Source organism: Falco cherrug, chromosome 7 (assembly GCF_023634085.1).
Source record: "Falco cherrug isolate bFalChe1 chromosome 7, bFalChe1.pri, whole genome shotgun sequence".
NCBI classification, from domain to species: Eukaryota; Metazoa; Chordata; class Aves; order Falconiformes; family Falconidae; genus Falco; species Falco cherrug.
Window position 1 is genome coordinate 33452374 of NC_073703.1, and position 18254 is coordinate 33470627.

General features: G+C 39.8%; 1 protein-coding gene across 1 annotated transcript in view; it reads left to right on the plus strand.

Moving 5' to 3' along the window:
• The first annotated feature begins 27 nt into the window (after positions 1 to 27).
• Positions 28 to 18254, plus strand: part of EXOC5 (exocyst complex component 5) — a 29816-nt gene continuing 11589 nt past the window's right edge. Inside the window, exons 1-11 of the mRNA XM_055717240.1 lie at positions 28 to 160; positions 5078 to 5169; positions 9469 to 9616; positions 10020 to 10214; positions 14311 to 14375; positions 14800 to 14828; positions 14982 to 15091; positions 15572 to 15616; positions 15716 to 15856; positions 16928 to 17010; positions 17458 to 17667. Coding sequence (XP_055573215.1) covers positions 134 to 160; positions 5078 to 5169; positions 9469 to 9616; positions 10020 to 10214; positions 14311 to 14375; positions 14800 to 14828; positions 14982 to 15091; positions 15572 to 15616; positions 15716 to 15856; positions 16928 to 17010; positions 17458 to 17667 — 1145 coding nt within the window. The 5' untranslated portion in view covers positions 28 to 133. The remainder of the gene's footprint in view (positions 161 to 5077; positions 5170 to 9468; positions 9617 to 10019; positions 10215 to 14310; positions 14376 to 14799; positions 14829 to 14981; positions 15092 to 15571; positions 15617 to 15715; positions 15857 to 16927; positions 17011 to 17457; positions 17668 to 18254) is intronic.

Below are 18254 nucleotides of genomic sequence, written 5' to 3' on the forward strand. Positions count from 1 at the left end.
CGGCGCAGGCCCATTTCCGGCGGGCGGAGGCGGCGCCGCGGCGGCTGCTGCTGCCGGGCCGGCGGGGCACAATGGGCGGCAGCGGCGGGGTGGCGGCGGGCCGCTGAGCAGTCCCGCCGCCCTCCCTTCGGCCATGGCTACCACGGCCGAGCTCTTCGAGGTGGGTGCGGGCAGCGCTGGGGCTCCCCGCGGGCTTCCCCGGGTGGAGGGGGCCGCGCCGGGCCCGCGGGTGGGAGGCGGCGGCGAGGCCGGCCGGCTCTCCGAAGGGATGCGGCGGCCTTCCCCCCGCCGCGGCCGGGGCGCAGCCCCCCGGGCGAGCTCCTGCTCGGGTGGGGAGGCAAAGGGCCCTCCCGGCCGGGGCCCGGCGTGAGGGCGTGTGCAGGGGGCGAGCGGCGCGATGCCGGAGCCTGGGGGAGCGGCGTGTCGCCGCGGGGGGCTGAGGGAGCGGGGCGGAGCGCGGGCGATGCCTCGGGAGGATACAGCCCCTCGCCCTACCCGAGGCCAGCGCTTGCGGCGCCCCTTGCGCCTGGGGCTCCCAGGGCTTTGCAGCAGAGGGGGTGCCGCTTTCCGCAGGGTGACAGGCCATGCTAGGCCCGACCGACGCTCTCTTTCTCCCTAAGGCACATGCTCGGTTGCTCCTAGCACCATGGCATGTTAGCGCGGTATTTACTTTTCTGAAATAAGGAAATAACTTTGCTGTCTTTTAAGCCGCTGTGGCGCTGAGGCGTGAGAAACCAAGTAGCTTGCCCAAAGCTGTGCACAAGCAGGACAAGAACGTAGCAGGAGTCTGGCACATTCTCTCCTCACCTGGACCCCAGGGTCTTGTGGTGTGACCTGTGATTAGCGGAAAGCGTTTGTCCCCACTTGCTAGTGCATGGGGATGTGGTAGCATTACCAGGTACACTGTGAGGCACTGGAACAGGCTGCCCAGAGCAGCTGTGGATGCCCCATCCCTGGCAGTGTCCAAACCCAGGCTGGATGGGGCTGGGAGCAACCTGGGCTGGTGGAAGGTGTCCCTGCCCCTGCAGGGGGTTGGAACTGGATGGTCTTTAAGGTTCCTTCTAACTTGAACCATTCTGTGATTCTGTAATCCTGTATATGCTTTCTGAGTCAATCAAGAGCCAGTCTGTCGTTCATTTGATGTGTTAACACTGGGACGTGCTTTGCCCAGGGTTCAGGAAGGGTCTTCCTGTTTCTTTGGAAGATCCTATATCTGTGGGTTTTATAGATACATTGTGTGCACTTGTATTTATGAATCACTGTTATGACTCACATCTTTTGGCTTGCATGGTCTAAAAAAAAAAATGACAAGACTAATATACCGTGTTCTAAGTAGCTAGATGCTAGGTTATATACCCTCTTTACACCTCTCTAACTGTCATAGGAGCCCATTGACTTATCAACGTGATGACAATGTAGTTCTGTTCTTTGTGAGATGATGAATGTGAGATAACCTGGATGTGGAAAGACGACTGTGTGTTTTGGCTGCTTTGGGTCATGCAACAATTTTGCATATAGCAATGGGGGTGAAATTGCAGTGGGCGAGGCTAGGTAAAGCTAGAGAAAGGGCTTGAAATTATTTTTTCCAATATGGAAGTTTGAATATGTTAGTTTGAAGTGACTGCTATGTAGGTTAGAACATGACAGTGTGCTTATTATGGGAATAACCCTTAGCTGCATACTGAATGTTGGTGTTTGACTGCTGTTTTTTCATGAATGTGTGTTTGAAAGTAATTTTCAATATAAATACGTGACATTGTGTAGAAGGATCTGTGCTGAAAATGGACACAACATGAACTCAACTCTCCCTCATGTAACTCAAAGTGTAATTTAACAATTATTACTTCTAAACTGTTTTTTAATGTGGCCGGTGTAGTTTCATTTATACAGACCAGATCAAACCAGGTTATCATCCACTTCAGGCATATCTCTTATTAAATCAGTAGTATTGGCTGAATGGATAGGATCATATTAATTCATCTAGAGCTAGAGGGAAGTTCAAAGCTGTGAAAAAATTGACTGTTGGGGCTCATCTGATAACGGGCAAAGGACTTGCAAATGACATTTGTAATAGCTGACTTTCAGCAGTTTCTGCAGAACAGGATAGGAGACTCAAAATAGGAATTAGCCTGTCAGCTATAGGTAACCCTATTATCAAGACAGCATTAAAAAGAGCAAATGTATATGGAAGATACAATATATAAACAAAATGGAAAAGTTTTGAATTTGCAATGGGACTTGTGAAATCATGTCTTAAAAAGACACCGTTGAACTTCATTTATAAATGGAGTAGATTATTTTTAGCACGCTCTTTGTGAAAATTTGGAAGAAAAAGCTCATTTTGTTTCTCAGTTGGTCAGTATTCTGCACATAATAGTATCCCCTGCTGTTACTGTTTCTTAAATAATACGGAACAGTGCTTATATTGCTACAAAACTGAAGGACAGGTCTCCTATGTAAGTGTTCTTGAAAAACAGGGTTTTTTTTCCAGATTGCATCCCTTTAAAATATTACTACACCTGCATGTAACAGTGATTCTGACTAAATTAATTTATGCTCTGTGCTGATGTATCATATTGTTAAAACAAAATACGAGTTTGTAATTTTTGCAGAATAGCAGATGTTGCAGAAGGAGAGAGACAGACCGGGCAACAAGCTGAGGATTGTGGAGGAGGGGGACACATGTGAGTTCCCGCACTGGGGGGCGGGGGCGCAGGCAGTACTGGGCTGCTGCAGGTTCAGTTTGGCCTCCTGGCTGATCAGGTGGCACAGAGTTTGGGGTCAACCACAGCATTTGTTGCCATGTGCCTGGCTAGTTTTTGGGATGCAGGAGAGGGAGCTACAGGTGCTCTAGAGTACACATGCACTTGAGGGAACTTTAGAGGAGTATCGAGCCGTAATGGATAGAGCAAGAGGGTCTACGAACATATATGTCAGGTTTTCTTAGGAGCGAAGGCTTTGATAGGCTTGCAGAAAAATACTGTAAATGTTGTTTTGCAAAAAGAAAAAGAAGGAATAATCAAGGTCATTATGTGTGTGTGAGTTATCTTTTTAGTGCAAACATCTGAAGGGAGAAATATAGAAGATGTTATATACACCCACAGAGCATCAGCAAGCAGTGCACCCTTTATACAGGGTTATTCCATAGTGCTGTATTGGTATCCTTGTAGCTAGAGTGGTACTCCAGCTGAATTACAGGATCTTCAATGGAAAGACTGTGGTTGTGATTTTCATACAAAGAGCCATAAGGTAATTAGGAAGCTGGAGGAGTCCCCTGAAGGGAATGTTACTGTATTGAATGGCTCATTTCACCTATAACTAAAATTGCAAAAATGTTCCCAAACATTTAGATGTAAAAATGACATAAGGAGAGAATTTTCACTTGATATGAAAACACTGAATTATAACTTCTGATGGAAAGGATTCACGTAAAGGAAACAACATTCTGTATCAGGAAGAACTGGGTTAACGAGACAAGTGACTTGTAGAGAAATTGTTTGTATGTGGTATCATCCAGTTATTTTTGAAGGTTAACTGAGGAGGCTGAGCAAAACAGAGTTACTCTGGTCAGTGTTTGAATGTGGTATTACTGGGTGATCTGTTGAAAGGGTGAACCTGTCTGGCAAGATTCAGCATGTTGCAAAGTATATTTAAAAAGCTTGTTATCTTTCAGTTTAATAGCTGGGCCTGACTGGATAGGGCATATAATGTGTTTCTGAGGGATGACAAACCTTGAAGCGGCAGTATTTGCTTCTCAACCCATGTTTTTAGTTACTATGATAACACTATAATGCTGATTTTCCCTCCCTATTACTTCTGACAAGTTTTTAGACCTATTGATACAGGAACCAATTTGATACCTGTGGACAGCTGTTTGTTTTTATTTTTATTTTTTTAAAACCAAGCTTTATCGAAGGCACCAGTGGCATGTTCCAGTGTTTTGCTATCAGAAATGAGTTGTTGCAAACACCACTGTTAACCAGAGCCACTCCCAGCTCCGTGTTGGGTTGTGTTTCATTGTGTTTCACAGTTTTAGAACCATTACCACATGTAATTTAAAAGCTTTCCATGAAATCCTGACAGTTGTGAGAATTCTTTGCTTAGTGATCTTAGATGTGATGATGTTAGTACCTAAACAATGCTCCTAGAGTACCAATGAAGCTGATAAATACTAGGTTTTTAAAAGGATAGGTGTTGGCCTGTGTTTTGTTATGTTTAATGTTAACTATGTGAAGAAATATTTGAGCTAATCTAAATATTAGACAAACTAAGAGGTCTTGGTTTTATAATGAGGTCTCTGCCTTCAGAAAACATTGTTGGATGGAGAAACATCTTAACTCTTCACCACTGTGCAGTATTTTTATGGATGATCCAGCAAATATTGTGAAAGAAATTTGAGTAACTGTGTTTTTAGCATCACTTATGCCTTGTTTTTCCTCCCTGGGAAAGTCAAGTCCATCATCTGGTTTTGTGTTTACTTTGGGGTTTTTTTTTTCTTCTTATCGGCTTTGGTTTTGCAGCTGCAGTTTGATGTTGCATAGTGTCCAGTGACAGACTTTCACTGTTTTGCCACGGGGGCAGTGCCTTGGTCAGTTCGGCTTGTGATGCTGTATTGTGAACTACATCAGAGTTGAACAACTGCAGAGGAAACTTACTTTGCCACATAATTTTTTGGACAGATAAATCCTGTCTAATTTGCTGCACAGCTGATGGCTGGGTCTCATGATGTAGTATCTCAAATCAGTGTAGTTGCTGCATGGCTCAGATGCTTTGTAATGACAAGCTGTAAGTTCAGCTGGAAATAAGAACAAGTAATTTAGAGCCAGCTCTTCAGACCTGCAGCAGTTCTTTGCTAGTAGTTTGGCAATCTCTAGACTAGATGTTCAAACCCACCATATTAAGAACAGTGTTCCCTATATTAAATATGTAAAGATAAGAGGTGATGGGGTAATTGTCAACACTGTACTTGCTCTTGATTGTAGTAAAGCTTCTAAACACTTTCAAAATGTTGTGTAAGCAGCTGCTTAAGGGACACCCTGCTGTGGCACATTGTAAGGAGTTTTTATTCTGTGGCTAGGAGCCTTTTGTGGCAGATGAATACATTGAACGCCTGGCATGGAGAACACCTGGAGGAGGTTCCAGAGGTGGAGAAGCTTTTGATCCAAAAAGGTAAAATAAACTTGCATAATGGGCAAAGTGAATATATCTCTAATTGTACTGTTTTATTACATATGTAACAAAAAGCCTGTATGTAGTGTTGGTGTGTGTCCAAGGAGGTTTTCATTTGGGAGAATTGCTAGAATTTGTGACCATGAGCCAATTATTCAGTAACAAGAGTAGGGAAAATCACTTGCTGTTTAGACCTTTTGAATGTAGGAGAATTGATGTTGTTTGTCCTTGTCAGACATGAATGTTCCAAAGCACTAGAGTTGCCAGATTAAAGCGTAATATGAGGCTTCACTGCTATGATAGTTAAGTCAGTTTAATGAGTTTCTTGCTAACTTAGCTCCCTGAGCTGTCTTCTTGTAAAACCCAGTCATTTATAGTTCTGGTGCAAATAAAAGGCATGAACAGGTATTGGGAAGAAAGGTAGGAATATGGCAATATTGACTTAGATTGTTTTGAACTGAATTTGTGTGAATTTGGATAGTCTAAATCAATTGAATGGCTTGCTGGTGCTGAATGGAGATGGGTGTGTGCCCCCCTTCCTTGCTCTTAGTTACACACTGTGATGGCTTATCTTGAGCTAGCATGGTAAACTAATCTAATTTACTAAAATGTAAGAAAACTAACCTGACAGGAAAAAAAAACTTTTTTTTTTTTTTTCCTAGTTGGGTTAGCAAGTTTGGAGGACTGGGAAAGCCTGGGAGCAGATGCAAAGGGAAGAGGTGGTGTGTCTATGAGCTGGTAGTGAGAAAGAATGTGGGTGTGGAAAGGGAACAAGGCTAAGGTAGGGAAAGTGGGGAAGGAGGAGGTAGTGCAGGACCTTCTCTTGTTTGTGGTGAGCTGGCTTGGCTCTGTTGAGAAACTTCACCTGAAGAAGACAGCTCTCTGGTTACTGGCCCAGCATTTGGTAGTGCATTGGTAATGCAGATGCACAGTTTTATACAGCAGTGTTCAACATCTAAGCTTCTTTACTCCACACCTATGGACCTTCTTTTGTTTTGACAAGAGTGATTCTTTCAAATAGTGCTACTTTTTAGCTCTTGTATCAGTATTGTTAGCCTTTCTAGAGACATAAATAACTTACGTCTCTATGTGTGGGAGAGGAGGATAAAGAATGTCTGACTTAGCAGGAGATGAGAGAACAGCTGGGTATTCTGAAGGAAAGTAAGAAAGATAAACATGGTTATCTAGTAGCAAATAGGTGTCTGCGTGCTTGTAGTGATATGTAACTGCATGAATGGTTTCTGCCCTGAGCCTGGTGGTACATACAGCTGGAATTTGTATTTGGGCTCAGAGATATAAATATGAGCTTCTCTGTATAATAAAGTGTCTCTAGTTGCACCACAACTGGAGTCTGTGCTTTCATACGCTGCATCTATGTGTTTTCATTTTTCACATGATTATAACTTGGGAGATGTGCAAGTGCAATAGCTGTTCCTTAGTGATTTATCCACGCAATCTTAGTCCAGATTGACATTGTTTATAGTAACCTAAGAGAGAACTCTTAAGAAGTTTAGGGTTTGCTAACTTCATAGACAAGCTGTTGTTAGTTAGAACGCTTCATTAGCACAGTCAAAGGACATTCCTTCTGGAGCAGTCTGGCTCTTCGGAGGTGTGCAAGGAGAGGAAGGATATTGTTGGAGTTCTAGCAAGATGCGAACCCTTGACGTTCAGTCTGGGCCTGTATCCTATGCAGAGCTTTACATGTGATTTAAGCAGGAATAAATCTGGAAATACACAACACTTCTTCCTGTAGCTCTTTCTCCGCAGTTGTGCCTAATATGTACTTTAGGGTAGCTAATGGTTTGTATCAATACCAACTTAGTTTAACCTATATTCCATATTTCTGCTAGTTGGCTTGTGTTAACTTCTGTGATGCACTTTCATAATTTTCAGGACAAGTGGAAGAATCCTGCAGCATTAAATATTTTTCTTTTGGGATTTGCTAGTAAGGGGCAGGGAGCCAAAACTAATATCAAAAAGAAACAGGTCTTTGGTTGTATCTTTTTACTTTTCTGTTTTTAGAATGTTATGCTTTTGTTTGGTAGAAAGAGTGTTGGAGTCTTTTATTTCTGTTCTGAGAAACCTCGTGAGCAGCTACCTCTTCTACTTGAGCATTCTTTCGTGTCTCACTGTATTGAGTACTATTGCTGAATAAGAGCTGAGTTGGTACTATATCTGTTTAAAAACAAACCCTGAACTGAACTGAATCAGCTTGTTAAAATGAATAGAAACTATCTGCACTTCTCTAGACTTTTGTTTGAAAGTATGTTGTATGTCACTTACTGTTGTTTAAATTTTATTTTAAATATACTTCTGTAAACTTAAGTCTGTTCCTTGTGGTTTTCTGTGGAATCTGACGCAACATGCTTACTCTTGAGCTTCTGGCAAGCAGGAAGTAGAAGTAGTCATGAACATCTGTGCCAATCCAGTTTTCTTTAATAAATTGTGACTTGAAGTCACTTAGTGTTGTAAAGATATCACTTTAACAGGTTTTAGACCAATACAGTGAGCAAAAAGGCAGTTTGCATGCTCCAAGCAGTAGGCTAAAAGCCAGTCATCTCAGCAGCAGAGGTTAAGACTGAAAATGCTGTGACATTTCATGCAACTAAAGAGAACCACACTAGTATCATTTAGGTGTTGCTTGGAGAAAGCTCTAGATGTTCGCTCTACAGCTTGAATTGTGTTGTTTTGGGCCCACTCACTGCAAGACAGACATTGGGGTGCTAAAGCATGTCCAGGGAAGGGCAACAAAGCTGGTGAAGGGTCTAGAGAACAAGTCTGATGAGGAGCAGCTGAGGAAACTGGTGGTGTTTAGCTTGGAGAAAAGGAGGCTGAGGGGAGACCTAATTGATCTCTACAGCTGCCTGAAAGGAGGTTGTGGCGAGGTGGGTGTCAGTCTCTTCTCCCAAGTAACAAGCAATAGGATGAGAGCAAATGGCCTCAAGTTGCACCAGGGGAGGTCTAGGTTGGATATGAGGAAAAATTTATTCATCAAAAGGGTTGGTTGTTAAGCACTGGCACAGGCTGCCCAGGGAGGTGGTTGAGGCACCATCCCTGGAGGTATTTAAAAGCCATGTGGATGTTGCCCTTGGGGACAGGGTTTAGCGGTGGGCTTGGCAGTGCTGGGTTAACGGTTGGACTTGATGATCTTAAGGGTCTTTTCCAATGTAAACAATTCTATGATTCTCTAAGAGAGGTACTGTAGTTATTGCTGGGAAGGAGTTACGTGAGGGTAGAATAATACATTCTGCTTTTCCCTTCTGGTTGCTGAGAGTCTCTAGCCCCTGCATGGGAAGCCAGGAGAGGAAGAGTGTGCTCACTCTGCCTTTCGTTCACATTCTGGCTTATTCACACTCTGTGCTCATTCTGGCTTCACATTCACAGTATACTTTCTGAACAGAGTATATGTAAAAATGCAGATTCCAGAGTAGTCTAGAAATAGCTCCCTGGAAGGGATTCACATTTCCTCTCCTCTTCTGCTTTGGACAGCAGAGTTCTCAAATCCTTCATATGTTTTCAGTTACTAGCACAAGTTTTATGGCTGTGGAGGACCTGGGAATAATCTATTTCCTGAGCATCAGTGACTGGGATGTTTAGAAAATTATAAGCTGAAAAGATGACTGGAATGGGACAGAATGGACAAAAACAGGAATGGGAAAGAGAGACATTGAGAATGGAATGAAAAAGAATAGAGGAAACTTTATGAACGCAGTCAGGTGTACATTGTTTGGGAAGAGTAAAATGTGAGTCTAAAACAAAAATTGGAGTGATTGGAAAGGGCAGGGAAAAAAACCCTTAAAATGGTGTATGTTAGAGGAGGAAAAGAACTGAAGTCAGAAAGTGACATGGTTATAACCAAAATAACATTATGAGACTATATGATTATATTCATTGCCTGTTAATAGGATGCTGGTTTACAAGCTTAACAGTAATAGGTGCAGTATAGCCCTTACGCTGAAGGAATGTAGTGGCCTTAGCTCTCTTTGTCCGTATGAGACTTATTTAGGGAAGATGGGGATATAAGGATTTTTGTACCTGTGGCAGAGTCATGTTCTTGAGTGATGGGTATTTAGGTATTCGCCTTTTCCCTGTCCTACCTTTTATGTGATCAGATAGTTTTTATGCAGGCATGGAGTTCTACACAACTAGGGCAATGTAGTTTAAAACAAAAGAACATTTGTAAGTTAGGCATGGCTATATCAGCTTTGTAGACAAGTTCTTTGATGTTTTTTAGGTGCTCTGCAGAAGACAATGTCTTTCAGACTAAACTCTGCTTTCTTGTGTTTTATTTTAAATCAGATTATTGGAAGAATTTGTAAATCATATCCAAGAATTACAGGTAATGGATGAAAGGATTCAGAGGAAGGTGGAGAAACTAGAACAACAATGCCAGAAGGAAGCAAAGGAATTTGCCAAGAAAGTACAAGAGCTGCAGAAAAGCAACCAGGTAAAATCTGAGTACTATAGTCAGTGGTATGCTGTTCAAGCTTTAAAAACATCACATGCTCCATTAACATTTCTTGGTAAAGCTTGCTACTCTTTGAGATAAGAATAAAGAGGGTTTGACAGAAAACAATTTCCCCTGTGAAAGGGGGCTTATCTGCATGTTCCCTTAATGAATATTAGCTATTCTGAAAGTAGCCAGTCTTCACAATAGTTTAAAGGAAGACACTAAACTTTAAGCAGTTGTGTGTACTTAATTAGCAGTTCTGAGTAGTTCTACTGTAGTTCCAGCACCTGGAGAGCTGATGCCTGCATTTGCTATGCTTCCTACTGAAGTAAATCTAGTGTTTCCTAAAGTACAGTAAATGGAAATAATGAGTTTTGTGTCTGTGTCTATGTTCTCCCAGGTTGCCTTCCAACATTTCCAAGAACTAGATGAGCACATCAGCTATGTAGCAACTAAGGTCTGTCACCTTGGCGACCAACTGGAGGGGGTAAACACGCCACGGCAACGGGCTGTGGAGGCTCAGAAGCTGATGAAATACTTTAATGAGTTTCTGGATGGAGAGCTGAAGTCTGATGTTTTTACAAACTCTGAAAAGGTAAGAGCTGTCAGCGGGATGAAAGCAGTTCAAAGCAATAAGCAGTACTGCCCTAATTACAAGCTGCTACCATGACTTACCATGGTCAGACTTCAAACCAGTGAGTGACTGACTTGTTAAAGTTTCATTGTTCTGAAATGTAAATTAACAACACTAGGCTGCAGATTGCTGATAAAGCATTTGTATTCAGTGATGCTTAATGTGGCAATGTTGGCATTTTTCATTTTATGAAATTATCAGAGATTTGAGGAACGCTGGGAGGGCAACTTTAGAGTGCATACAATATCTGCCTTTTTCCTTTGAACCCCTTGCCTCAGATCCACCCCGTAATGCAGAACGTTTCTGAATACAACTTCTTTGTGAAACTTTACTCTGTTGGGTCAGTCCACTGGCCTTGGATACCTTTTTGTCACAGCATGCCTTTGGGCTTTGTATAGTCCTGTGGTTATGTCTCCACCCTTTGAATTTAGAGGAACCAGGCAGGAAAACTTCAAAGAAATGTTAAAGCATGTTGTTTTTCTTATGCTTCAAGAGTATGTTCATGAAGCAAATATAATCTGAGTGGTGTGGCTAATAGAAATAAACTGAAGGAAAAGTGTCCAGCTGTAAGCAAAACAACACATACTAGATTTCCCTAAGCAGTTTGAAAGACAAGTAAAGTTGTTGGTTGGGTTGTTGGTTTTTTTTGGTTTTTTGGTGGTTTTTTTTTGAGGTGTGTCCTGAAGAATCTTCCCATATTCCTTGAATTCTGTGCAGTGGTATGATTGTAGTCAGGAAAAAATTACAGTATGTGAGAACAGCAAAACCTCGGTTTGCACACTCTGCAAAAACCATGTGCTTGAAGCACCTGGGAATAGGTTAATAGTCATACCCTATCTACTGATCTGAAGGTATCTCTCAGGGAAATGAGAAACTAATAGTTTCATACAGTTGTATACCCAAGAAGTCAGTTGCATAGTGGCTTTTGATTCATGGTCTATGGATATATGTTAATTTCCAGTTGATAGTTTGCCCTAAGCAAAGAGGGAGCACATCATCTGACTTCCAAGAAAAACAGAAAGGTTTCAACATAACAAAAGCTCTTCTATGTAAGTTTTTCTTTTTTTCCTAAGTAGAAATAAAACATGCATTTGAAAACTTATTTAATGGCAACATGGTAAATAGCAAAGCATAAATTTAAGAGAATTATGTGTTGTCTGCTGAAGAGTCTCATATAGAATTCAACTTTTACTTGTAACTTAAAGTTTTGTAATACTTTCTGTTGGAGGAAGGATCTGAAAAAAATGGTGGATAAATAGGGTAAACCTGGAATTCTGTAAACAAATTAATCTTTATACACCCCAAAGAATAATCAGATATTCAGCAAATCTGGAGGAAGATAAATGTAGTAAAGGCCAGAAGTCTTGTGCTGGTCTGCAGAGGAAGTGTGTGAGGACACAAGATTTTCTGGGTAAAAGTTGTCTTACTGAGACAAATTTCAGTCAAGGTGGGTTAGTACTGTTCTGTAACTTTTTGCCTTCTAGTTTCAATAGTAAGTAGAAATAGTGTTTATAAAAGAACCTGCCTAGACATGTGCTATCGCATCTTAACGCATCTTTGAACTAAAAATAGTTTTAAAGTATGAGATAGTAACAGCTATTCTTAAATGTAAAACCTTAATGCTTTGTCACTGTCTTCTGATCTTCAAACTGATGTGGCTTTTAGATAGTGTTTTGGAGGGTATTACAATTTTTTGTACTATGCCATCCCGCACAAGTGTGGGGTTTTCTGAGACACTGAGGGAAGGGGATGCTGTGAAAGGAGAGGCAAGAAAATAGTTATAATGCAGTTATTTCCTAGGGAATTCATATGCTCTCAGTAGTGTCAATTCTTACATCAGTTTCTCCTAGCCATACTGAGCAATTTCTGACTTACTGTCTCTGTGAAGGTTTTTCATTGCTGTCTTGTCCCATGCTATGTATTTTTGGTCTTCATCCTCTGAATTCTTACAATTTCCATTGCACTGCCAGCTAACCCTCTGCTGCACTGAAGGGTCTTGAGGTGAGAAAATTGCTCCAGTTAAAACAAACTATCAAAATGATCTAGCAGCTCACTTGCTTATCATGCAGTAGCATGGTCTTGTGTGTAATGTATTTCCTGTTATTCTTACACCCTTTCCTTCACTTATGTTTTGTTTTCAATGTTATTCCATTATGCCTTTTAATTGTTCATAAAAATACTTTGGTTAAAATCCTCTCTTGCCATTTTGTCCATGGTTTTTCAGATTTTTTTGTTCCAGATACGTTACAGCCATGAAGTTGTATTTTACAGAATCTATGCTTGATTTAATAGTCTACAGAAGTGTGATCCAATTCAAAATGAAATATGTCCATGTTTAAGCAGAAACCACAGAGAACTGATTTATCGTGGCTTCTGTTGTGCATAAGTAAAGGCCTGGAATTCAATAAAATCTAGTTAACACTTACCATTTGAAGAGGAGACAAATAAAATGTTGTGTTTGTGAGGGTGTTTTGGGTTTTTTTTGTAACATTGGTGAATAATTGCTAATATAGAGACTAATCTGATGACATCAGTATTGATCACAATTGTGAAGTATTAAGGTTGCTGTAAGCTAATAGAAATAACTGCTGTTTCATTGGATTTGAGGAGCGTAGCTGCTTTTGACTTACAGGCTATTGTAAGCTGACAGTTCAAAACATAAGCCGCTCTTAACAAGCAGAATGGATATACTTTGAGAGCCTCGTTTCTTGCTGAACAACCAACCTCATGTTGCCTGTGCTCTGTATTCTTACCTGTGTGTTTTGTTACGTTCTTGAAAAGTTTTAATCCCAATCTGTTTTAAGTGGTGGGAGAATAGGATTTCATTACTTTCTTTCCTCTCTACTCCAGCTCCCTAGAACATGACTAACAGGAAGAACAAGATAAACTGCGTGTTCTCCATGTTGTCAGTTGTGTCAGCTTATAAAGGTTTTGATTCAATGTAGTAGCTAGAGCTTTCATCGCCCCCTTCAAGGTGCCTTCCAGTCACCAGGACAGCGTAACAAAGCCTGTAAAACCATCCCAGAGCTGTGTCCGCTTTGGGCCAGTTGACACTGTGTCCTTAAATCTACTGAACTTCAGTTGCAATCAGTTGTGTTACCCACGTTTTCAAATGGGTGTCTTCTATAGTTAGCCTAGTGAAACAGTCACTAAGCAGTGTGTAGGTGCACCTTCTCACGCTGATTGATTGCGGAAAAATAAATGATAAAAGGTTTTGCTGTCGAGGATGGAGCAGAAATTTGCATGCTGCATTAACTGTGTTAGCTTCTTTATTCATGCAAGTATTCCTGTTTTGTAGATGCACGGCTAACTGACTCATCTTGATCTTTGCGTTGGTCTTCAGAGTTTATAATTTCTAGTACAGTTTCCATTTCTCTTTCCTTGGGAGAATGTGAGCTACTCCAACTACGCTCTGCTTTCATCCCCTTTTTTCCCCTCTTCCTCATCTCCATGCCAAGCACTGACATGGCTCTTATTGGATACAGCTATACATTTGGTTTCATCAATTGCAAAGAATTCCCTCATGCTTTTCCTGACATGGCTGAAAGCGTTGCTAGCCATTTCACTTGTGAGTTCAACAGGGATCTCCTCTGGTTGGGTGCAAGTCATTGACACTTTTATCCTAATCACTTGTGAAGTATAAGGTTGCACTTCAGCGAGCTTTGTGTTACAGTTACATATTTTATTCCCAAATGGAATGATACAGATTTTCATGAGACTGCTCTAGCCATGTTCTGATCTAATCAGCCCTGAGGAATCTTTGGTCTGCAAGCTGTATAGCTATGTTGGTATAGTGCACACACATACATGCCCAATGTGAACATATAACAAGATTTTTTTTATCATGTTTTGACCTATATAACTTTGTTTTAAAAAATACTTTCAGCATCATGAAAGTGCATTACAGGAACTTTAAGGGGATGCTTTCCTCTGTGGGTATATCAAGTCAACCACCTTTAGGAATAGGAACTACGTGTATAAAAACTGAACAATGGAGGGGGAAGAAAGGAGTAGCTCACAAACCTCTACTAATTCTGTCTTGTTTTACTCTTAACAGATTAAAGAGGCAGCTGATATTATTCAGAAACTACATTTGATTGCACAGGAGCTACCTTTTGACAGGTAAAAATCTATCTTTTTTAAAAAAAGAAAGATCTTCTATAGCTATAATTTTCTGATGCTTCTCTACTTTTTTGGTACTTTACTTAGTGATTCCTGTAGCTTTTGAGACGGATTGTGTACTTAATTCTCTCTCCTCTATTCTCAAATTTGTGTTCACGCACTCATGTTGTAGGATCATCTTTACATACACATCCTAAACTGCTTAACAGATTTTTAATGGGATAATTTTGCTGTGCTGACTTAATGCTAGATTTGAATTAGATGCTTGTAGGTTTTTATGGATGTAAAGTGTATAACTTTTCTGTCGTCTTTGTGTTACATGTTTTCATTTTTAAGTAAAGTGCTTCTTAGTCATGATCTAGGATGTCTGTGATTTCTTGTGATGTGGATTTGAATTTAATCATGGCATATTTTGTTGTTACAGGTTTTCTGAAGTAAAATCAAAGATAGCAAGTAAGTTATCTATCCAGTTCAATCCATATTCCTGTATTTGAATTGTTAAAGATGATTAAAAAAGTATGCAATACTGTCAGGATTACATTTTTTTGTCAGTGCTTGTATTACGTGGCCTGATGGATTTTTGTTGTTATCCCCTTTCCTTTCCAGGTAAGTACCATGATTTAGAGTGCCAGCTAATTCAAGAGTTTACCAGTGCACAGCGGAGAGGTGAAATCTCCAGAATGAGAGAAGTAGCAGCAGTTTTGCTTCATTTTAAGGTAAAAACTGAGGGTTTAAATTTAAATACATAAATAAAACAACTGAAAATACAATAAGTACCTGTTTTAAGTGAACATATTTGCATGGGCACAACCTCCATGTCAGATAACATGTATGACTTTTTAAAAATATTGAGTTGTTCCATCTGAAATCAAATGCAGGGGAATAAAGGAGGCAGGTGATGGGCTGGAGGTTGTGTCAGTAGAGACCATTCTAAGATAATCTTTTCTTGTATGTGTATGAACTGACCTTCATGCTTGAGAAAGTGTTGAAACCTGTGGTGTATATCCAAGTAGAGTGGTAATAAGTGTAGTTATGTTAGGTGTGTGACGGAAATGGGTTTGAAAGAGTCTACACTTTCAATGTTTCTGGGTTTTTTGCAATACCGTTTTCACAGGCATTGTATTTCCTTGATTTCATTCTATACTGAAAGCATGGGCAACCTGCTTTAACACAGAGTTGTTTTGCTCCTTCCATAGGGCTATTCCCACTGCGTTGATGTGTACATAAAACAGTGTCAAGAGGTAATGCATTTTGTTTTACATGTATTTCTTTGGGTATTGATTTATTTAGTTGTATAGGTTGTTGTAAATATATTATGAAATGTGCTTCTAAAACCCTAGGGTGCATTCTTGAGGAATGATGTCTTCGAAGATGCAGCCATTCTCTGCCAGCGAGTGAATAAGCAAGTTGGAGAAGTCTTTAGTAATCCAGAGACTGTGCTAGCCAAACTCATTCAAAATATCTTTGAAGTTAAACTCCAGGTATTTCAAAATTTAACGTTGAAGTTTATTGAGGAAACTTTTCATCCAAAAACATAGTATCTAGTGATAACAATTAATGAGAATTTATATTATTTGTAATCTTGTATAAGGATGTAGAATCATAGCTGATAGCTCTGTAACAATTCAGATAATCAAGCCTATATCGAATAAAACTGTCTGTGCTGTGAATACAGTATGACTGAAAATATTCCAGTATGTGAAATTATACAGGAATCATTATGTTCATTGGGTAATTCATAAGATGTCATTCGCATATTTGATTTCTTCTGAGTGCCCCCTACCAAGAATATGTCAGGAAAAATATGTCAGTTTCACATTTAATAAGTATCTTTAATCTGTTCATTCTTGGAATTGGGTTTAATGTGTAAGGTTAGCACTGAGTAAGTGAAAATAACAAAGTTGTGCGTACTGTTTCACAGCTCATCCAATATTTATATGAAGGTCTAGAACAGTTGAAAATACTATGTTTTCTGTCCTGCAAGTACACTTGCTTAAGTGTGTGAAGTCAACAACATGACTATTGGCTACAAAAACCAATTTCTCTGTAGATGTTGTTCTTGTAGCGTAGAGATGGAGCTTGTGTTTCAGCCTCAAATTTGTGTGTCAGTTTTGACTTAGTGTTTTATGGTAAATAATATTTTTGTCCAAGTATTCAATGACAGGAAGGCTCTAAGCTTGTATCTGCTTTGTGTATGTATTATGATAAGCAAATATGTAAGCATTTCCTTTGCTTACTGTCAACTGTAAATGCCCCTAGGCTTCCAGTGCTTTTGATTCTTAAAAAGAGGGAGTTTTGTGTGTGTTGGTCAAGCATATTTTCAAAGCAATCTGTCTTTTGTCTTTGCTTCATGCTCTACTGCTTTCTATTACTAAATAATTTTCTTCTAAAAGAAATGCAGGATCTGTATGTAAATGAGAGATTTTGAAAAAACCCAACATGAATTACCTTAAGTAATATATATACTTTGCAGTAAACGACATATAATCTGGCACATAGTATCACCTGTGGATGCTAGTTAATCTTCTAACAGATGTATCAAAATTTTACAGAGTTATGTAAAGGACCAGCTAGAAGAACACAGGAAATCAGATGCAGAACAGTATCTTAAGAACCTCTATGATCTATATACAAGGTATTTACATATTGATGATGAAATTATTGTGTAGATACTCTTGTAATAGTTGTATTATCAAGGTGTAGGAAGAGGAACCAAAATTTTAAACTTCTCAAAAACTGAAAATATTTTATGGCCATTGTCCTTACAATGATTGCTTTCCTAAAGAAAATTTTAAATTCCTATTGTTATTACTTTTAATGTGAAGTATTTTTTATAGTGATCTTTGAGAGTAATTTTAAAACTGTGTAAAAGCCAGTTCTCTGTATCTCACTGGCAACTTACTTGCTTGTATGTAATTAAGCATGAATTATGCAAAATTTTTTACTTAAATGTAAAGCTGCTAGAAGTCTTAATCGCAATCAGGATTCTGTTGTGCTGTGTACTTTACAAACATGTAATGCTGTAATTCATACAAATTCAACCTTTTCCTCCTCTCCCCTTCTTTGTTTCTTTTGCATAAAGAACTACTAATCTGTCAAGCAAATTGATGGAATTTAACTTGGGTACTGATAAGCAGACTTTCTTGTCTAAGCTTATCAAATCCATTTTCATTTCCTACTTGGAGAATTACATTGAGGTCGAAATTGGTTATTTGAAAAGTAGGAGTGCTATGATTCTGCAACGCTATTATGATTCCAAAAACCACCAGAAGAGGTCCATTGGCACTGGAGGGTAAGTTTCTTCTGTGAAGTTTCATACTTTTAAAATGGAAGGGAGGTGGTAAAGGGAAAAAACGTAGTATTTGCTATGTTCGATGTACAGTGATGAACTGTGAAAGTGCAGGCTTCTAAAATAACCTGCAGCTTTTTATAATTTGCTATCAGTTTATGTTCTGTTAAAAAGTGTATTGCTCTTGGTACATGTGAAAGGTGATGCATGGTATTTATGCGCTCATGGGAAATGAAAAATACCAGTTAAACCTATGTTTCAACTTAGGATCCAGATCCACAAAAGGACTGAAGCAAAACTAAGGTACCTAAAGCATGTGTATGTGTGTATCTAAAAGCATACATTTTTTTTCACCTGCCCAGGTCTTGTGGTCCCCTCCCAAGACCTAGGAAGGGGAAAAGACCATAGCAATGTCAGTGAGAAAGCTCTTAATGAGCCCAGAAGATGCAATGGACTTAGAGAAAGGTAAAACAAGACTTCATTATCCTCAGGGCAGAGAACTAATAAAGGACTAGTGAGAAGTGGGAAAGGAAGAATTAAGACTTGTGTGAAGCAGAGGTGATAAGACTACTGTGCCTTTCAAAGAGCTA